Source organism: Pogona vitticeps, chromosome 7, assembly GCF_051106095.1.
Source record: "Pogona vitticeps strain Pit_001003342236 chromosome 7, PviZW2.1, whole genome shotgun sequence".
Classification (NCBI taxonomy): Eukaryota; Metazoa; Chordata; class Lepidosauria; order Squamata; family Agamidae; genus Pogona; species Pogona vitticeps.
The window spans coordinates 5,247,252-5,269,122 of NC_135789.1; the positions used below are offsets into that span (position 1 = coordinate 5,247,252).

Sequence of the window (21,871 nt, forward strand, 5' to 3'; positions counted from 1 at the left end):
TTTTAAAAAGGGTATATACAAATCACAGTGTATCGCTTCCAACATTCACAGCTGTACAAAGCAACAGAGAAGACACACACTTTCCTCCTGCTGGTTTCTTTGTAGCAAAAATATTTTGGACACAGCTCGGAAACACAAAAGTTAGAAACAGACTTTGGGAGGAAGGGGTGAGAGGGATTCCTGCTCATCTATTGTGATATTGTGATACAACACAACCCCCAGCATATTTTAACTTAAAGCACTTACTACTACTGATGATGACGTTTTCAATGTTTCTAGATTACAAATACCGTTAAGTCTCCATTCTGGGAGTTTTACCTATCTTGACGGCCCTTTATCGGAGTGTGGCTCGCCTGCAAGAAAGGCCTAATTAAGAAGCCTTTGAGGCCGAGCTTCCTGTTCCTGCCCCACTGCTAGCTGGGAGCTTCTTTTTTTCTGAGCTGGAAGCTGGAAAGAGAAAAGCTAAACTAAGCCCCCCAGACTTCTGACTTTAGGTCCTTCTCCCGGATGCATCACGGTCCGGCGTTTTTAAAGTGCTATAGGATAGGTCGAATGGCCAAGATTGAACAATGATAGCACTCGATGTCCAAATATATATATATATAAACCTCTTATCTGGGGAAGCATTTCAACTTTTTGGAAGGGAAGGGGAAAACGAGAAAAGCACTTTAAAAAGTGTTGCCACAGGCTATCTGGACGTCCTGAGAATGGACGCCGCCACCAGGATGGTGGGCCAAGGACGTCCATTTCCTCAAACCCGCCACTTACAGGAAGACAGCCGAAGGGAAGGTAGCGAATGGCAGGCAGAAGCACAGGTAGGTACAGCTTGGTTCACAGTCGGTGGAAAAAACTTGGGGTTCCTGAGTATGAAGGAGATGGATGTGAATCTCGAGAAACAACAGAAAAGTCTTCCGCTGAACTCAGCCGAGTCTACCAAAGGCAACCTAAGGCACGTAACATCTCAAATGCCAAGCACAGAGCAGGTTGGAGAAGGGGTGGGGGAAAGGAGAAGATTTATGGACCTTTGTTGCATTGGCGGTTCGTATCACAAAACGATCTGGAAAAGTAACTCGGGACTACAGCGTTCGGAATGCCTCCGTCAACAAAACCAGGGCGGAGGAACCTTCATGAAACCTGAATCTTTCTCACGAGTACGAAATAAAGCCATCGTCAAAAGGGGGGGGGATGAAAAAAAATCAGCACATTTCAGCGTAAAGTTCTTAGGGACAGTAACTCAGGCTTTGGAGAAGCATTTCCAAGGTTAGAGAGTGAAAACATGTAGGGGTGTCCCCCCCCCCAGCGCGACTCCTCAGTACAAAATCCCACGGAACAACAATATCAAGGAAAAGAGTGTTGGTTTCTCTGGGAATCCCAGAGAATGGATCTCAACCTTCCGCCCTGCCGGGCTCTGGACCCCCATCTTTAGGAATTTCCAGCCACCGCAGCTGCTCCCCCCCCAAAAAATGTCAGGGATTCCAGGACTATAATTCTAAATATCCAGAGCGTCAACGGTTCAAAGCCACAGCATGAAATGCTTCAGAAAAGGTTAATGCGACAGCTCCCCAGAACGATCAAACTATGCTGCGCTGCCGCTTTTGTGTATTCTGTTATATCCTGGAGTTACAGGATCATTTTCCCCATTTTTGGACTGGAAAAATCCGTCTGTCATTCCACAATGGATCACTGAATTCTACTCATTTTTTAAGGACTTTTTGATACGCCACCCAGTGTCCTATAACTTTACTTTGCACGGAATATCACTTTGTTCAGAAACATAAGCTGACTGAATATTTCTACGACGGCGAAACCTTTCAGCTTCAAAAACTGAGACTCCGGGGAAACAATCACAGGTGTGTGTGTGTGGGGGGGTGTTGTTTAAAAAGGTTAACGATGGAAATGGAGAAAAGGGAAGCCGAAAACCACCTCTTTTCTAGATGCACCCGTTGCTTTCTGTATCAAAGTTAACGGAGAGGAGACAGTCGCTTTGAACACCGGACGAACAATTAGAAAAGGATTTGTGTTTTATTCTACAAATGTACAAAGACATCCTCGCCCCCACCCCTTGATCAGAAGAACGTTTAAATACAAAAACAGGCGGGTGGGGGGGATGTAGGAACAGGAGGAAGAAAAATGAAACCAGTTCCAAAAGAGTCCTTCAAGTGTGCTGGGGTTTTGCTTTGGGCAGAAGGGGTTCGTGGCGTTTTTGAGATCATTTCTAGTCTTTGAAATGGAAAACGCACCAGCTCCTCCCAAGAGCATATCCCTCCACTTCCAGGCAATGTCCTTCGGGGGGTGGTGGAAGAAGGAGCAAAGTGTTCCTTGGGCAAAACAATGCAGGTGCCCACCGAGAAAGCAAGCCTTCCTCCCCGCTTTGCTGTCTTGCCTCTTCCCTGTCTTTTTTTCCCCCCGATGCGGCTGTCAAAATTTGAGGCTGAATCCGGGCCCTGCAGCCGACGCTCCTTGGTTGGTAGTGGTGAGGTGGAAACCCGTGTCTTTCAAATCGTCGTCGCCCTAAAAGGACCAATTAAGACAGAAAAAAAAGGAGACATGAAAATGTGGGCAACACCGCCATTGCTGGATTCTGGGATGCTAAGAGAAACAGATGGGGCTGGGGGACCATCGAAATCAGCTTTCTTCGCTCAACCGAGTGCCCGGCCTTTTAGCGCTGGGTTGTCTCTGCATTTTCACTTTACTGCCGATTTTAACTTTGTTTGACACGCTGTGCCGTTCTATTCCCCCTCGGCTGTCTTTGTCTGTTCCTGCCGCGTGATGAGCGCGGCGGCTTTTTATTTCACGTTGTTTATCTTAACAGGCTCCACGCATCACCCACAGAACCCCAGTCAGCGGGTGGCTGAAGAGCAGAACAGATAAAGAAAGGATCAATCTTCTTTGATCTGTCACCCCCTCCGGGTAAGACGATGTCGGGACTGTTTTTTTGCAACAGGCTGCGTACGTGGACGGTGCTTGAAACGGTCAAAACAGGGAGGCAGAACATCCAGGTTCAGAAGCTACAAGATGTCACTGAATATCAACTGCTTGCTACCAAAGAAGCCAGTATCTGTTGCCTCTTATCGGGATCCCTGTGGAAAAGGGGGGCGAGAGCCTGGAAGTGCAATCCCATAAGGCTCTTCTCCTAAACAGAGGCTTTCTCATTCTTAAAACCTTTTATACAAAGCTAGCGCCCCACCTGCTGGCAGCTGGGGCACATGATCAGGGATCGGATTCTGAGATTTCTCCCGTAATTCTCCATAATTCTCTGCTTGACCCACGGAATACTTTCTAGAAACCTAAACGTGGCTCGCCTGGGAAACTGGGCCTCAGCTGGAAGGCTTTGAGGCCTAGCTAGGCCTAGCTTCCTGCTGAAAGCTCCCCAGCTAGCACCAGAGCAGGAAGCTTGGAGCAAGCTAGGCCTAGCTAGGCCTCAAAGCCTTCCAGGCGAGGCCTTTCCTCCCGTGCGAGCCACATTCGGGGGTCTTATCAGGTAGAACTCCCAGCTCAGAATTTTTATGACTTCCCTTCACTGGGGTCCTTCCAAAACGTCTCTGGAGCCAGCGGTGGCAATCATGGCCCGTATGTATCCGCTGACGGTTCGTGTAGCCTCCAGATGGCCCGTCACAATCCCCCAAATGGAAATAGAAAGCATAGTTGAAGAAAAGAAGTCCAGTGATTCTCAAACTCCAGCCACGGTGCCTTGTTTTGCCTTCCATTCAAAACAAAGATTTATCAAACTGGAATCAGATTCCTCGTCAAGTCTGGTTATATTTTGAGACACCTGGTGAAAACTAGCTTCTGGAGCTTCTCACCCTTTGTCACGGGAGAAAATTCAAGCACACTTTAAGGCTTTTTCCATCTTGTTCAGAGCCCACAAATAGCCCTTTACATCTACAGAGATTTTACTAGCTGTTGGAAGCTGTCTGCACACGTTACCCTTCTGGGTTTTCCCCTCCCAAAAAGGCAGACCAAAACCAATGAACAAGGTCCAGAAAGATGCTGTCTGTTTTAACAAAAGCAATCCTCCTGTTTACAGCAATTGTTTTGCTTGGGTTGTAAACCACTCATTTTTTCTGGCATAGAAAGACACTTACCAGCTGGCTGTATCCGAGTCCCCCTTCCGGCGGCCGTGGGCTCGTCCCCCGTTTCACTCTTTGCTGTTCGCTTTTGGCCGGCCACGTGGGAAACATGGATGGGTCGATGGGAAGGGGCGTCTCTCTGAAATACTCGTGTTTTAAGCCATCCTCAGCTGTGATCCTTCTGACTGGGTAGTAGGTCAGGAATCTGGAAATCAACAATGAAAATTAAAGAGCAGCTGATTATGAAAGGGGAGGGGAGGGAACATTTGAAGAATGTTTCAATCCACAACTGTCGGATTGACCCTGAATTATCTCCAGCCTCTCCCTCCCCCCCCCTTTTTTAAAATTGGGGCCCAGATCCAGAAACTGGAAACCATTCCTTTTGGAGAGGGGATTACAATGCCCAGAATCCTAGATTCCAGTGCCTCCTGCTAATGGCAGCTTCCACGCGTAAGTAAATGTATCCCAAGATCTGGCTTTCTGTGTTCAAAAAGGCTGATGTTTGAAGATGTGTTCATTGCAGTGGAAAAAAAGCAGCCGAGCAGCCCGGGGGAAGGAAACCCAGGCGAGCAGAAAGCCAGGCGCTGCCACCGAGGGCTCTGGAAAACGTTCACTTAGCGCAATTACATACGCCGCTTCACGCCCTGGCGGAACGAATCCTCCCGCATTGGCATCGGGAGCCGATGGGTTGTGACGGCCGTTTAAACAGGGGCAAACGTCTTCCTGAGCCTCAACAATAGTGGCACATGGGTTTCCGGGGCTCTCAAGAGCAGCCCAGCTGACTCCAGCAAAGACGACTTGCGAGTAGAGGGGCGGGGGAGGGGGAGGGCAAAGACTGCAGAGGAACATCCAGGGCGGGTGTGTCTTTGGGACTACAAACCATCCTCTGGGTCGTTATTCTAACAAAGGTGGTGGGGTTAGAAGTCAAACAAACTCTCGGTCTGTACCAAGGCCATTATAATTTGCGGCCAAAGAACCTTTATGTGAGTTAAGGGTCCACAGCAAGAGTTAAGATGGATTTTGCTTCTGCTGACCGTCAGGGACAGGTGGGGCCGTCAGAGAAGTGTTCCACCCCCCACACAACCCTAGCCCCCTATAGAGAGTCAGACCCTATGTTCAGCTGGCCGAGAAGCTCTGGAGATTTGGGGGGGGGGGAATGGAAGGGGACAAATTTTGGCTTGCGGATCCACCGGGCTCCCCCCAAATCTGAAAAAACAACAACAGAGAAACAAACACTAAAAGCAAAATTAGAAGGGCTTGGAAGTCTGATGGTAAAAATTGAGGCAGTTCTGCTCAAAAGGGTGAGGGGGAGGAGAGGGAGGAGCTGCTGGAGACCCAGAGGTTGGGAGTTCGATTCCCCCTCTGGGCCGCCTTGACGGGGGCCGGACTTCAAGATCCATCGGTTCCTTTCTAGTGCTGCAGTTCTAAGATTTTGTGTCCATTTGTATGGTTGAAGCTCCAACACACAACCCTACTCACTTGTTCATGAGATCAAATCCTTGGTCTGAGAGGAGGGCCCCAAACCGCTTACGAAGGTTGTTGTACGGATACTCCGTGAAAGTCATCTTCTTCACGGCCGGCAGCTCATTGTACCCTGGCCAGATTTTCTCACTAGGGGTTCCCAAGTCCTATTGGGGAGGACGGGGGGAAACAGAACTCTATAAGGATGTTGGCCTAAAATAATCCGTGCTCCCCTTCCCAAACCCATTGGTTAGTTATTACTGATCATCCGAGAGGAAGAACTGAGGGGAAAAAATCCATAGGTCCCTTCCAGCTCCACAGTTCTAAGATGATGACGATGGTGGTGGTGATGATGGTTAGAAGACTTCTCTTTGGTGACAAACTGGTATGACACTGATATTACTTGGAGGAGCAGACTGACCAACTGGGAAGCAGCGGCAAGAGGGGAAACTGACATTGCAATTGAATTGAATTTGAATTGAATTCAATTTTATTTTATTTATACCCCGCCTTTCTCCTAAAAAGGATGCAAGGCAGCTAAATTTCCACAATTTGCACAAAATGTGATTTATACCAAACTGTGCAAAACGTGTTTATCTTTTCGCTTTCGTGAAGCTAAGCAACACAGAGATGAGGGAAGTACAATGAGACAGGCTGATTGATTCAAATGACACAAACAACCCATCCGAGGCAACCTTTGCCAGTTCATGCACGAAGGCAACGGGGATGACCTTTTCTGATTTTGCAGAAAGGGGCAAGAACTGCTTTTGAAAAGGCACAGAAGTTCTCCTTTCATGACGCAAGGAAGGGATCAAGCCAGGATTCACATCCCGAGTTGTGAGTGGGATTTCCCAAACACCACGATCGCTCTATACACAACCACTGATGAGGGAGAACGGTGAAGGATTTACCTTGAATACTTTGTTAATTTGGTCTATTTCTGATTTCCCTGGGAAAAGAGGCTTCTGGGTTAGCAGCTCGCCGAATATGCAACCCACCGACCACATATCAATGGCTGTTGAATATTCCTAAAAGGAAAAACAAGAAAAGAACTGCTCGTTTTCTAGATTTATAGGCAGAAAATTGGTAACAGCCCTGGTTAGGCCTCCTCTGGAGTCCTGAGTCCAGTTCTAGACACCACACTTGAAAAAGGATGCTGACAGACTGGAACAAGTTCAAAGGAGGGCAACGAGGAGGATCAGGGGACTGGAGAGCCAAACCCTGGGAGGAAAGATGGAAAGAAATGGGCCTGTTTATCTATGAAAGAAGACCGAGAGAAGACAGGATAGCTCTTTTCAAAGACTTGAAAGATTGCCACCATACAGAGGAGGGGCAGGATCTGTTCCCGATCTTCCCAGAGTGCAGGACGGCAGATTTCAGATGAATATCAGGAAAAACACCTTAACTGTTAGAGCAGTATGACAACGGAACCCATGACCTCAGGAGGTGGTCAAGCGCTCCAACGCGGGAGGCATGGAAGAGAAAAATGGACCACCCTCCATCAGGTCTGTTTTGGTTTGGATTCTTGGACTGAGCAGGGCGTCGGTCTCGACGGCCTTATTAGCCCCCTTCCAATTCCAATATTCTATGATTCTCAGAATTATTCTGGGAGGTGCTGCAGTCTGGAAAAAGCAACTTTCCCAAGCTTTGAATATACGCACCACAGTTTTTATCTGCCCAACCAACAGCTCTGTGCGACAGGGTGGGCACATAGGTTGACACCCATATCGCGTGGCTGAGAAACAGGCTCAAGATCATCTTACGGCTGAATTTGAACCCAAGTCCCTCTCGTCTTAATCTGCCCTCCTCAGCCATGCACCATCCCCTTCCTCCTGCATCCGGACATGAGCAATTACACACCTACGCCAAGCAAAGTTTTAAAAATATTTGCAGAGGAGCTAGGGAAAGCAATCTGCATTGGTTTAGCAGCCGACGGAGAAGAGGCAGCCAAGCGTGTGGTGGAACATTCAGCTCCTCTTCGAAGCTGTTAAAGGAAGGAATAATGAAGAAGAATAGCCTTGTAAAAAACTCGTAAGCGAAAAAGACAATGAGTCACCTACCTTAGCTCCGAGCAACAGTTCGGGGGCTCTGTACCACAACGTCACAACCACAGGAGTGTAGGGCTTCAGAGGTGAGCCGTATTCCCGAGCCAGGCCAAAGTCTCCAACCTGAAAATGGAAGAACGTAAAGATCACTTACATCAGAACAAAGAGACCCGGCTGATCTGTATTTATTTTCCTACAGTAAATAAGACGATGCTACCGGCCTCTTGCTAGAGCATGGAGATTTTATTTCTGGGGAATAATACTCCCCGAATGCCCCCCTTCCTTCGAGCCCAGCTGCACTCACTGGGGGATGGTGGTGGTGGATACAGGGGTCGTATTACACAAAGGCAGAAACTTCAACGTAGAACATTAAGTGCTGGCGGTGTTCCCCTACAGGGCTGAATGCTTATCAAAAGGTGAAGTGGACAGAATCCTAGTGGTGCTCATGTAAAATTTGCTACGGCTAATCGCCGCTAAATGATGGGGTACCAGAATGCGCCTTGTTTATACAACGAGGCACAGGACCCGACACGCACCCGACATACATTCTGGCACCTTGTTATTTCAGCTGCGGCACCTTACGCAAACATCAAGAGCATTCTGGCCAATCTCTACAAACTGGCGATTCCCAGCCTTGGGTCCCCGGATGTCCTTGAACTACAACTCCCAGAAATCCTGGCCAGCACCGCCAGAGGTGAAGGCTCCTGGGAGTTGGAGTCCAAGAACACCCAGGGGGACCCCAGGTTGGGAACCCAAATTATAAAAACACCAAAGACATTCATTCAGACTGCCCGGAAATGCCTCATCCCCCCCCCCCCCGGGCCTTCCTGTGCATGAAGAAAACCAAAGGAGGCCTTACTTTTAAAATGCCAGCGTGACTCAACAACAGATTGGACGTTTTCAAGTCTCGGTGAAGGATCCAGTTGTCGTGAAGGTGCTTGACCCCCCGCAAGAGCTGAATCATCAAGGTTTTCACTTCACCTGAAAATCAATCAATCAATCAATGAAGACGATCATGCTTCCGGGCAGGGATTCCCCCTAGGCCCGGCAGCCCAAACGCGCTGGGAATTTTGTTGAGATGACGCACCTGGTAGGAAGGGCTGCTTCATGGTCTCCATCAGGCTCTTGAGGTCATGCTCTACATAATTCATTACAATGTAGATCTTGTCCATGTTGCTGCCAACGACGATCTCCTGGAAATTAAGACAAGACCGGGTTGTCAGTCTTAATATTACTCGGAAACTTACAATTCTCCGCTGTTCTGTCACGACAGATCAGGCCAACAGGGAAAGCTGCCTTGACTGCATCATCCAGGGACAACGTCTCAACAGTATTGGGGGGGGGAGATTATTTCTGCAACAGGCATGGCCACAGGTGACAACGCGCAGCCAAAAGTAATAGCCCCCCCGAAGCTTATTTATTTATTTATTTATTTTATTTATACCCCGCCTATCTGTTCAAAATGACCACTCTAGGCGGCTTAAAGGCTCTGAATGTCGATAATGAAGCCTGCTCTCCCCTCAAGCCGCACAGCGACTCTAACAGGGTTTTCAAGGTAAATGCATTATTTAAGGAGCGTTTTTACCAGTTCCACACCCCCAGTGAGCAGAGATTCGAACCCAGGGCTCTCCTGAGTCTTCATTATCCAGTACACCACACTGCGTCTCACCTAAGTTTTAGGAGAGGCTTTTTTGTTCTTTTTCAAGGGGGCGGGATAAAGCGTCATGTTCAGAAGTTGGAAATTCTCCCCGTGATGGGGAAGGGGGCATGGCCACTTGCGAGATTCCATAGGGCGGATTTGGCCCTATGGCCTAATGCTCCCCACCCTGCTATGAGGCAGCAAGCTATTGGCTCCAGACCTTCCAGATTGCCAAATAACTGTAACTCAGTGAAGGACACTTAGAGAAGATTGCAGAGTGAAACATGAAAGCAAGATCAAGATCACTGGTGGCCTCACCCTGACCGTGACGATGTTCGGATGCTGAGCTTTCAAGATGGTGTTGATCTCCCTTAGCGACGTAATGGGGAACCCTTCTTTCTCCTTCTCCATCTTCAGCCGCTTCAGTGCCACAATCTCATCTGGAACAACAATCGCCAGAGTTATCTCTGCCGTAGACATCCATGGAGGCCGGCCCCCCTCCATGACAATTAGGGTCGGGGGAGGATCGGTTTCCCTTGCACCTCGTTTTACAGATGAATGTCAGAATGAAAGAGACGTTTCCCTTACAGGAGACCAGACAAAACAGGAATGGGAAACATACGCCTTTTCCCCGCTTTGGCTTCTTCCAAGACAATCGTTCCCAATGCTAGGGTCCCCAGTGTGGTTAGAACTACAGGGCCCATCATCCACAGTCCACTACAATGTGCAGTCATACCCAAGACCCCGGAAAGATGTGACCAAGCTGGACAACCACAGAGTCGTCCGATCTTCGGCTGTAGCAGGGGGACATCCCTCAAGGAACACCCACCTGTCTTTTTGTCTTTGGCTCTGTAGACGACCCCGTACGTTCCCTCCTCGATCCGGTTCAGGCACTGAAATTCCTCCACGCTACGACAACCCTAGGGAAGAGGAGGAAGAGCACAGGCCCATGTAAACGTGAAAGCCTCGGAGTCGTGCGGAACAGCAAGGAGTTAAACAGGACCAGGAAGCCCCGGGATTCGATCTGGTGACGCTCTTTATTTCAACACACATATCGAGCGAAGTTTCTTGCTTTTGCAGAGACAAACTTAGGTCAAGTTACAGGACGCCGGCTATTGGCTAAATATCGGGGGGGGGGGGGGAATTCCTAACTATTAGAGAAGTAAGACAATGGATCCAGTTACTTTGGGAAGTGATGAGCTCTCCAACACTGGGGGTTATTCTAGAGAAAGCTAGACAACCGTTTGTCGGACATTAGGGTTCCTGAACTGAGCAGGGGGTCGGACTCAATGGCCTTACAGGCTCTTTCCTACCCTGTTATTCTATGATTTTCAGAATTATTCTGGGAGGTGCTGCAGTCTGGAAAAAGTAACTCTTCCTGAGCCTGATCACCTGAACCACGGAGCCGCTTGCCTTTTCAGAGAATAAAAGAGGATGCTGCTAGCCTGGTCCAGCCACTACCCTTAGGGAAAAATGTAGATGGTGCATCTTCCAAACTTAGGTGTGGTCAGTCTCACCTGAAGGGCTGGCAGATACTTCGGCAGTTCTTGCTTCAGCTCCACCGGTGACGACACAGGAGAGTCGGGAAGGTAATCGCCTTCCGTCATGGCGTTAGACTGCGGCGTCCCCTCTCCGGCTTCTTCTTCCTCTCCTTCGCTGCCTGCAGAATCCCGATCAAACCTTGACTCTGTAACTTTAAATGTTAGAATCAAATGGTGGAAGCTAGCAGATGTTACAGGATCCCCTCCAAAGTTTACAACCAGGGCATTAAAAAAAAAAAAGCCGCCGCGTCAAACTTATGCTGTGGACACACTGTTTTGACAACATGCTTATCAGTGAACTTCACCCCAAATGAATTTAATGCCAGCTAATCTGGATAACTGAGTACAGTGGGGTCTCGACTTACGAACTTAATCCATATTGGAAGGCAGTTCTCAGGTCGAAAAGTTCTTAAGTCGAATCTGCATTTCCCATAGGAATGCATTGAAAACCATTTAATCCGTATCTGCTCTTTTCGTCCATAGAAACTAATGGGAAGCTGCTATTCCACCTTCTGCCACTAGAGGGGGATATTTTTTCTTTTTTCCTTTTAACCTAAGATGACCTAGCTTTTTAAAAAAGGAAAAAAAAAGAGTTCGTAACTCGAATCTAAGTTCGTAAGTCGAGTCCATATATTCCTATGAGAGCGGTTCGTAAGTCGAAACGTTTGTATGTCGAGCCATTCATAAGTCGAGACCCCACTGTAGTTTAGGTCTCTGGCTGTAGAGCCAGAAGTTGGGAGTTGGATTCCCCCCACTGGGCCTCCCCTAAGTAGAGCCAGCCTTTGTAGCCTTGGGCAAGCTGTGTAGTCTCTCAGGAGGCACCCGGAAGAAAGGAATAGGAAACCACTCCTGACTATTCTCTACCTGGGAAACCGTGGGAAGGGTTGCCTTAAGCCAGAATTGACTTGATGGCACATAATTATTGTTATTAATCTAGTAGCCAGCCTCAGGAACCCGCTTCAGGGTTCATCATCTTACCAACTGGAATGTGGTCTCCATTCTCCCGTTCCTCCTCTTCACTCATTTCATCCTCGCTCACCTCCTCTGTGAAAGAAGTCACAACAATTGGGCATCTCAGAAAGCTGTTTTCAAAGCAAAACTAAAAGCCACTCCGTGCGGGACACAAAACGGAGTTCTAGACCGCACCACTTTGGGGGTGCAGGGAGTGATGGGGGCCTTTTTGATGGCTTCCACTGAAAGCGACCTCCCCACGGGTAGCAATCCCAAGAGAAGGCAGGCATGCTAGTTTTCTCAAAGCAGGAAGGTATTACGAGTTTATTTTTCTTACTTTGCCTGACGGTTTATGAAAAAAGTGGAGGTATCTGGAAATAAGCTAGAATCTTATGTATTTTTAGCCAGATTGGGCTCTGATGAACAAAACAGGACTTCTGAATTTTCAGTTAAGTTTTAAATTTTTTCAATGTTTTTAATCATTCAGCATATTCACATTATTATTATGGTTTAATTATTTTTAATGTTTAATTTATTTTGTTCTTATTTCTCCTTTTTTTTTAACACTGTGACAGCAGCCGCAAGCAGAGATAAGAAATTTTAATTACAACTTCCGGATATCACAATCACCTGGGGAGTCCGGCCCATGCAAGAAACTTTTCCCACCTCTGATCACGAGTAGAAGTAATCAAAACGAGTCTTAAGTTGTTGGTCATTTACAAGGATGGAGTGAGCGCCTAGGAGAAAAACAAGTGATGTTGGGAGTTATTTGGTCCTGCTTACCCGCTGACTGTTCAGACACTTCTTCGGAGTTGCTTCCTGTCTCTTCCTCCTCCTCCTCCTCTTCCTCCTCCTCCTCCTCTTCTGACTCTTCACTGCTAGATTCCTCCTCTTCTTCTTCCTCTTCTTCCTCCTCCTCCTCTTCTGAACCAGAAGCCGATTCCCCTTGAAAAGGCATGGGGGGGGGACGATGGCTAGGGGGCACGGCCAACAAGCCCCTGACCACTCAAGCAAGTTGGCTTGACCTTAGGGGGACACATCTATGGGTCACCCCTAACCTCACAGGGTCCCCACGGTCTCCAAGCAGTTGGCACCGCTTGGTGAGAGAGCGTGGAAGCCCTGAAATCAATACTCCAAACATGCCAGCGGATGGAGCACCCCGGGACCTGGCGCCTCGGCTGGGGGGAGTCTCTCGCCCACCCTTCTCATTCCACACGGGGGAGGGTGCAAGCAGGCAAAGCCCAAAGACCACCCAAGGGGGCACCCCTTGTTGTTATTTCTGATCCAAACAAGGAAGGGGAAGGGGGCAAGAAGGGCTGACTCCAGATCCTCCACGGACCACACAAGGAAACCTGTCCTATGAAAACATAATCGAATGTAAGAAAAGTCCTCCTGGATCAGACCAAAGCCTGATCCGGTCCCATATTCAGTTCGAGTTTTTGCAAACTCGCATACTGCCTTTAGTAGGTCTGGCTGGGAGGGACCTTTCTGGGATGGGTGGACTGTCCATCTGTCCAGCACCGACCAGTTTCTTCTTGTCTCTGATTTCAAAGAGAGGCTCGCGTCTCTGCTTTGATCCTTTCCCCCACCTTTGTTTAGTCTGTTAGTGGTCTGTTGCTCAAAACAGTCATGTTGGCTGTTTCAGTTCAATTGTAAGTAATGAAGTTTCTTATTCTTTTTCCTACTAGTGAGTTACTGAGACTGTAAGTGCCAGTTGATGAAAGAAAGGGGTGGACTATTCTGAGGAACTACTCTGCTCTGTGAATCCCTGCACTTCTGCTGTGCAGCTAGAGGCATGTACTCTGTTCATGCCCTACAGACAATAAAATACAGTGGTGCCTCGCTTAACGAGTGCCCCGTTTAACGAAGAATCCGCACAGCGATTTGTTTTTTGCGATCGCATTGCGATCTTTTTAATGGCAAAAAATCGCTTTGCAATGATCGGTAAGCTGTTTCGCTTACCGATTTTCGCATAGCGATGTTTTAAAAACAGCTGATCAGCGGTTCCAAAATGGCCACTGGGGAAAAAAATGGCTGCAAGCAGTGTTTTAGCGCCCATTCCTCGCATACTGGGCAGCGAAAATGGCGGCCGTATGGAGGATTTTCGCATAACGGTGAGTTTTAAGCCCATAAGAATGCATTAAACAGGGTTTAATGCATTCCTATGGGCTTTTTCTTTTCGCATAGTGAGAAATCTGGATAGCGACGATTTTTCCGGAACGGATTATCGTCGCTATGCAGGGCACCACTGTACAAGGAAAGCAGCAGGAAACCATCTCCAGATAATCAAATGTTGCTTTTCCTTCTAAGTGAACTGCAAATCATCCCAATGCCTTCAGGGAAGCTACCTGATGATGTTTCTGCCGAGCTGGTTTTTTTCTCACTGTCGCTGATGTCCTGGAGGTCGGAAAGCGGGTCTTTCTCCTCCGGCTTTTCGTCTTTCACTATTTAAAATAAAAAGGAAGGGAGAGGTGGCATAACTGTTCTCGAATGCACCGAGGAATCTGTGTTTAACATTCCTGTTGCTAAAGTATTGTTGACCACAACTGCTTTGTATGAGACTAAAGATTGTAAGATTAGATGTTACCAAAAGCAGGGTCAATAAATAAACATTCATACAGTGTTTTCCCCTGCCCCCACAACAAAAGAGTTAATTTAGGCCACAGTCCATTTCTGCAATATTTATACAATGCAAATAAATATCTCTAGATACGGCATAATTCTGCTCGAGGGGTGGTGGGATCAATTTCCGTGACATTTATCTAGCCATTCTGTGAACTCAATCAAACCCAAACTGACATTCCAGCCCAGTTGTGTTTACTCAATACGAATCAAATCAACATTCCAACCCAATCTCAATAGACTTAAGTATTTGCCTACATAATAAACGAAGTATTTGCCTACACAGGAGAAATTAAGCAGCTTTTCGGGGCTGCCTCCTCACAGAATTTGCCCAGGCAGCCTTGGCAAGCGGCCACGCCAGCTAAAAGATTCAGGGGAGCTGGTGTCCCAAAAAGTAAACTTTCCAAACTATGAGCAGTCAAGAGCTCATTCGGACTGTCTGTATAACATTCCCAGCCCCCAAGAGGTCAGGTTATCAGTTGAGATTCCCACCCTCTGGAATCTGTCAGACGATGACACGAAGAAACCCCCTCTCCCCAAGATCACAGCAGGAGAAAAGGCAAGTGTCCGTACCTGTCTTTCGGATTTCTCCTTGTTCCAGCTTTTCTCTCTGTTGCCGGATGGGGCTTCGGCTCCAAATGCGGACTTTCTCACTGTACTCCTCTCTCACCGTTCGGTGATGGGCAGAAACTGGCAAAACCAAGACAATTCTGCTCTGTCAATCGCGGCCTTCAACCTCCCTCTTTCGCCCCAAGAGAAGGAGCTTCGTGCCAATGTCATAGACTTATTGAGACAAGAATCCCCCCCCACTTCCATAAAAGGGACATCTTAGGGCAGAGGTTCCCAAACTGTGCGCGGAGTGCCCGGGAACCCATCTAGGGGCACCCTGGGGAAAAGGCTAGAACCTAGAGCAGGTAAGATGAGATGGGAGAACCTGAAAGAGGTAAGAGAAGCTGTTCGTATGTCAATCAGGAAGCGGAAGTGGAGGCCGTGTGCCGGCTTCTCCTTTCCCTGTCTCTGTGGTCCCCGGTGGAGGCGCTTGTGAGTTTTCCGCATCAGAACCTGGAAGGAGGTGGGCCCTCGGGGACATTCAGGGTGGGAAGAGGAGATGGGATGGCTAGTGTATGTGTGTGTGTGTTTCAAGATCTCGCCTCTTGGGGCAGAGAGACCCTTGAGGGCCAGTGGTCAGCAAATCAATGGAGCCACGAGTCCAAAAGGTTCACGAGCCACTGTTTTAGGGTACGAATAAGCTTAAAACAAAAAATAACAATTAAAAAAGAGGGTACTTGGTTCCGAATCCAGCTCTCCCCATAGAGGAAAGGCATTGCATGGGTTCTGCCCCAACCTCTTTACTTCTGCTCTCCTGAGCGACTTACTCTCTCGTCTGGCTTCCCGTTCTTTCCGCCTCTCCTCCGCTCGCCTCTCCCTTTCCTTGATCTCCCGTTGCTCCTTCTGCTGCTCTCTCATTTTCCGCTCTCTCTCCCGCTTCCGTTCAAGTTGCTCCAGCCGGTCCCTACAGAGGTTTTGCAGTTGCCAAGGTTAGTATGATTCTCAAGTATCTGTGGCCATTTTGCATTGTTCCACCTTTGGGGGGGAAATCTGCTTTCCTTCCCCCAGAAAAAGACTCGTGGAGAGTCTAAATTTATGGATTCCTCGGAGCCTGGAAGTAGGGCTCTGTATCAAATCTGGGGAGTAGCAGGGCTTTTTCAGCTGTTTTTGGGATGGGGGTGGTGGATTTACCTCTCTCTCCGGGAATGCTCCCGGGCCATCTCCCTCCGTTTCTGCCTCTCCCATTCACGGCGGGCCTTATCCTGCTCTTCTCTGTGCCTTTTCCTGCGTTCATGCTCACGCTCCTTCTCTTTTACCCGAGCGTGTTTCCCTGGGAGCGAAGAGACAAACAAAAAGTCAAGCGGTTACCACCCCCCAACCCCTGCTTGACCCTTTTGGAGACCTCTTTTGAAAAATGTTTAAAGGAAAGGAAGAAAGGAATTAAGACCCATCTACGTAGGATTCTATACCTGACACGCAGAGGCGAGCCTCCATAGACTGGGGGAGTGTATCTTGAAACACCGACCGGTGGGAGCAAATGAGAGAGAGATGGGATCAATTAGGAGCTCAGGAGTGCACAGAGACATCAGGGTGGGCAGGGTTGGAATCAGAACGGTCGGACTAAGGGAAGCAGGGGCCTGATCCAGTAGGGCAGCTTGGAAGAGAGCAGGCAACTCACTTTAGGAGGTAAAACAGCCAGCCTGATACAGAACTCCACTGAGCACCAAAACCTGCTGGCTTCTTTACGGATTCACAACCTTGGGTCCCCAGGTGTTCTTGGACTCAAAATCCCAGAAGCCTCCACCACTAACTGTGCTGGCCAGGATTTCTGGGAGCCGCGGTCCAAGAACGTCTGGGTGAACCCAAGGTAGGGAATCACAGAGTTAGTGGCATTCACCCCGAATCGGTATTCCTTCTTGAGAAGGGAAGAAGTTCCTTCTTGGGTCGTACCACAATTCACCTACTCTGGTGTTCCTGGCACGGATCCAGTACCCAGTATGTTAACCCTCTTCGTGCAAGAGACCCGTAGACTGAACAAGCATCTTACAACCTGATGGAACTCCTCAGGCAAGCTGGGAAAGATCCCAGTTGTTACAAGATTTTTTTTTGATGACTACAACGCCCAGAATCCCCTCAATGGTCACGCTGGGGGGGACGATGGGAAAAGACGTCCCAAAAGCAGAATACCCATTCTATGTGTTTGGCATAGAACGGGTGAGCCCGAAAAGAACGGGCCAGGAGGTAGAAGGCTCAGGAAACCAGCTCGTCCCATCTGTTTTAAAAACAAAACCCGCCAATTGCCACAGAGAGGACTAGCAGCTGCAAGAGGGAACCCGTAAGAGGGAAAGGAGGCAGAGCCCTGAGCACCTTCGGCCGAGTGGCTGCGGTGTCGCCTCTTCTCTTTCCTCTTCTCATCCTTTCTGTGGTGGGCCTTCTCCTTTCGGGACATCTGCTGGGGTGGTTTGATGGCCAAGGAGTCGTCTTCTTCTCCCCTAAAAAGCGAACAAAACGGTCACAAGGTGGAAATATCATGGCAAGGAAACGCTGTATTATTCCTCGAGGGTCCCACCAAAACAGACATAGAACCAAGTGAGAATCAAAAGTCAAGGCTTTTTCCCCTTTCCCTTAAAAAAGGCATTTGTAACTAGATGCTTTGCCCCCTTCTTCCTTCCGGGTCCTGTTTCTTTGTGTGTCGTGCCTTTTACAACTCTATGCTTGAAAGCACTCAGCATCAACCCACCTTACCACCAGATAAGGTCCTTTTTCAAGAGAAAGGTGGGGTAAAAATATTTCAGATAAATAAATAGATGACCATCTGTGTTCACATCCTGTTTTGCCATCATGGGCTAGCACTCTTAGGACGCCACGTCACAGAAACCACAGCAAAAATGATAATCCTTCTCCCCCCACACACACACACCCCTAGCGAGCCGCTTTCTTACCGATCTTCCATGGAATCTTCCCTCTGGTAAGGGGAATTCCTGATTGTGATCTCCATGCGGTGATCTCTCAACTCCCCCTCTTCAAGGGAATCTCGCTTGGAATCCCGATCATCAGACTAGGACAGGTGAAAGAAGAGGGGAAAAAAAACATTGGGTTGGTTTGGCTTCCTAGGAATCACACCTGCTACTTAAACAGAGGCAGTAATAAGAATACAGTGGGATTCCCTCCATCTGCAGGATCAGCATCCACTGATTTACTTATCTTTAAATAAAAACAAACAGAAATATGTACTTCTAGTAATTTCAAGGTGGATTTACCAGAATTGGCCACTAAAAGTAGCAAGAGACTATGCACTGTATAGCATTTGATAATTTTGCATTTTTTGGCCATTGGAGGACAGGGTTTAGAACCACCAATTCCCCCATGGATACTGCGGTCTTACCGTAGTACATTACGAGTTCTCCCACAACTCTTAGGGGTGAAGCAAAAGCAAACCACTGCCCTATTCTGAGGGGGAAAACGTGCTTGGAATTTCACTCATTCATTCACTGTGCAATGAAAGGTGGTAAATCTATTACTGGGTGACTCTTGTTATCAAAGGAAAATCAACTACCATGCTATGTGGTGGTTCATGGACTTTTCAGCATCATACTCCTTTTTTTTTTTTGATTTTCAAGAAAATCCTTTTTGGATTTCCCATTCCTTCTCCTGACCAACTGATCCATAAGCTCATGAAGACCTTTCTCAGAAAAAGGCTACGATGTGTTTCCACCTTGGTGAGAACGGTTCTCTGCCAGTGATCTGCGAAACTTAAGATACAAACATCGAGACACAAGATATTTTAACGGTCAAGAGGTACACCTACATTTTTGAGTCGCTTGTTGTCTGCCTTCTCTTCTTGCTCCTTGCGTCGCTTCTTCTCTTGAAGAATTTCATCTAACGTTTTCACCTTCCAAGATTCCTTTTCATCACCCATTTGCGTTTAAAAAGGCACTACGAGAAAAGCACAGTGGAAGGTGAGGGCAACGAGAAAAATATAACATCTGCCGAGAATGGTGTCAGTTTTATGTGGGCCATCAAAAAAAAAAAATGGAAACGGCTAAAAGATTTTGTACAGCTTGGTTCAAAGATCAATACAAATGAAGACGGCAGCCAAAAAAAATAAATAAATAATGACAAGCCTTTCAGAAAGAGCTGGCAATGATCCAAAACTTTAAGGGAGTGCCACTGGAGACCAAGTCTGGATTTGAAAACCAGACAGTGAACAAAGCTAAAAAGAAAGGGGGGAAATGATTTATTTAAAATGTGGTATTGCAGAAGAGTTTTCTGGATGTTATTTTAATGTAGCTATGAGCCATGAAGTCAATTCTGACTTATGATGGCTCATTTCAGGATTTTTCAGGTAGAGAAGACCTAGAAGTGGTTTCCCATCCCCTTCTTCTGGGAGGGCCCGGGGATTGTGCAGCTTCACCAAGGCTACCCAGGCCTGCTCTTCCCTCTGGAGACACAATGGGGAATTGCCCAAGACCACACAGGCTGGTTTTCCTGGGATGCACAGAGGGGAATTAAACTCTCAGCCTCCGGCGCTGCAGCCAGAGACTTAACTCACTGAGCTATCCAGCCAGCATGGACTCCACAGAACAACTGCAATTATCTCAAACAGCAATAAGCCAAGACTATTGTCCTTTGGCCATATTACGAGAAGACAGGACTCATTGGAAAAAGACAATAATGCTAGGAAAGGTTGAAGGCAACAGGGAAAGAGGAAGACCAAATATGGATGGACTGACTCCATAAAGGATACCCCAGCCTTGAGTCTACAAGGTGTGAACAATAGGACTCTCTGGAGGTCACTAATTCATAGGCTAGCTGTAAGGTGGATGCCCAGAACAACAGCAACAAGGAAACACAGCTACCAAGTCTGGCTTAGCTATTCTATTACAGGCCGCCTCAGTTATTCCCACTTTCAGGATATTCAGAAGTTTGTGGCGAGCCTTTTTCAAACGTGCTTGAAAACTGCAGTCTTCTAAAGCAACCAAGACTTTAACTGGTCAGCACCTTACAAAGTGTAAACTCCAACTATGTTGTGAATATGTGAGTTGCAAGTAACATGGCTATTTGCAATGAAGGCAGAAACGGAGCAACATCCCAGAAATAACCTAACATGTGGGAACAAAAACTGCTCATGTGCTTTCTAAGTACTTTTAAAGCTGTTTGCGATAGATACAGAATTGCAGAATTTCTGTCGTTCTGTCATTGATCTTACTTTATTCTTTCAAAACAAAACTATAAAAAAGTAACAGGTAACACAACAAGCAATGCAAGGAGCTACTTTTTAAAAAATATTGGGGGGAAAAGGGCAAACACAGTTCTTTGCTCTTTCAAGAACGTAACAATTAGCAAAACAACCACAGTGAGCTATGTAAAAAGAACAACCAACAATAATGTGTTCAGATTTTAAGAGGCTTTAACAGGTAAAAGAAACAGATCGGTTTTAAACCTTTAAAAGCTCCAAACTCCGACATGGTTTATTTATTGTTAGGGAAACTGTCTTAGAGGAAGTCCAATGGCTTGTAAACTCCATTACTGTTTATGACAGCAGTGGCTCTCTGAGGTCTTGGGCAGAAAGGTTGTTTAATCACCATCATCATCATCATCATCTTAGAACTGGAGAGCTTGAAAAGACCCTATGGATCATCCAGTCCAGCCCTTGTCAAAGAGGCCCAGTGGGGGAATCAAACTCCCACCTCTGGCTCCGCAACCAGAGACCTAAATTATGGAGCTAACTACGCAGCAGCTCCCACGCTTTCTTCTCTAATCTGATCATCTCCCACATCATTTAATTGGAAGTGGTGGCGATTGACTGCGGAAACTTTGTCATGAAAGTCCTTGACAGCTACGTTATGGCTCCTTCCCCGTTATCTCTTTAAGCCGGAGAGTGGGAGATGTAAGCATGAAACCAGCAGAGTCCCTTTCCCTCTTTGGTTCAGCTGTAAGTCACCTTGGGTCCTTCTCAGGAGAAAGGCAGGGTTTTCAATATTTATAATAAATACGTAGCTTCTGTCTTAGAACATAAAGCAACTCATATTATATTTCTACAGAGACAGAGAGAGAGAGAGAGGACAGCTCGGTGGTTTGGGCCTCCAGCTGCAGAGCCAGAGGTTAGGGGTTCGAATCCCACCCACCCCCAGGATGCCTCCTTGACAGGGGCTGGACTCGATGACCCCACAGGGTCCCTTCCACCTCTGCAGTTCTGTTGTTATTGTTTTTGTTGTTGTTATTTGCAAACAGATGAAGAAAGAACGAGCAGAGAGGGAAAAGCCTCATAATATATACAGAGAGAGGGAATGAAAGCAGACCAGCGATCCAGGCAGCCGCCAAAATACACGTCCCTGGACAGAAGTCATAACGAAGGGACCCCCCCCTTGACACGCCCGCCCTCCAAGGTAGGCCAGTCCCCGGGCAACCTGCCTCCCTCCACCGGAAGTCCCCCTTGACTCCCCCTCCCTCTGAGGCCTCCTAAGGTTCCACGTGCTGGGGAACAGCCGCGGAGTAACGGACCCGCTTTCCGTTACAACTCCTTTAATTCCCTCCTCCTCCTCCTCCTCCTCCTCCTCCCTCACAGCCCTCACCTTCCCGCTTCTCGCCACCGTCGCTTCCACCCCCTCTACGCGCCGGAGAGACACCGACCGGAAGCTCGACGCCCCGCCAACGCGCTACTTCCGACGCTTGGCAGTGACGTCATAGGCAAGGACGCTCGGTCCGCTCTGGGCACCGAGAGGGACGCCTTCGCCTTGGAACGGACGGGAATGGACAGCCCATAGACTTACGACAAATAGACTCGCACGTTCTGATTCACTTCCGGGCTCGTTCGGAATTTAAATTCAAATCGTTGTTTTTTTATATTGAGCCGCCATCACCATCATCATCATGTTAGGGTCAATGCTTTTATAGTTTTGATTGGCTGTGTCTGGTGTTTTTAATAATAATAATAATAATAATAATAATAATAATAATAATAATAATAATAATAATAATAATAATAATTTC

The 21,871-nt window shown here is 47.6% G+C and overlaps 1 protein-coding gene across 2 annotated transcripts; it reads right to left on the bottom strand.

Moving 5' to 3' along the window:
• Positions 1–2,003: 2,003 nt before the first annotated feature.
• LOC110073304 (cyclin-dependent kinase 11B) lies at positions 2,004–21,554 on the bottom strand. Of its 2 annotated transcripts, none has more exons than XM_020782327.3 (20): positions 21,454–21,554; positions 18,687–18,814; positions 17,821–17,936; positions 17,246–17,370; positions 16,070–16,208; positions 15,706–15,842; positions 14,903–15,019; positions 14,056–14,151; positions 12,491–12,652; positions 11,735–11,800; positions 10,733–10,902; positions 10,045–10,135; positions 9,534–9,655; positions 8,664–8,769; positions 8,436–8,557; positions 7,592–7,699; positions 6,443–6,559; positions 5,550–5,698; positions 4,086–4,275; positions 2,004–2,511 (listed from the first exon to the last, which is right to left on the bottom strand). In XM_020782327.3, the coding sequence occupies exons 2-20, from the start codon at positions 18,795–18,797 to the stop codon at positions 2,419–2,421; spliced, it is 2,337 nt and encodes a 778-aa protein (XP_020637986.2). In that variant the 5' UTR covers positions 18,798–18,814; positions 21,454–21,554; the 3' UTR covers positions 2,004–2,418. The 2 variants fall into 2 exon arrangements, with proteins under 2 accessions (XP_020637986.2, XP_020637985.2); XM_020782326.3 differs by having other exon boundaries at positions 10,733–10,908.
• Positions 21,555–21,871: the final 317 nt, after the last annotated feature.

Coding starts and splice junctions, on each gene's coding strand:
- LOC110073304 (XM_020782326.3), bottom strand. CDS start 18,797: ATGGGTGATGAAAAGGAATCTTGGAAGGTGAAAACGTTAGATGAAATT. Junction 17,371..17,820: donor GAAGATTCCATGGAAGATCG/GTAAGAAAGCGG, acceptor TTCGCTTTTTAG/GGGAGAAGAAGACGACTCCT. Junction 8,558..8,663: donor GAAGCAGCCCTTCCTACCAG/GTGCGTCATCTC, acceptor ATTGATTTTCAG/GTGAAGTGAAAACCTTGATG.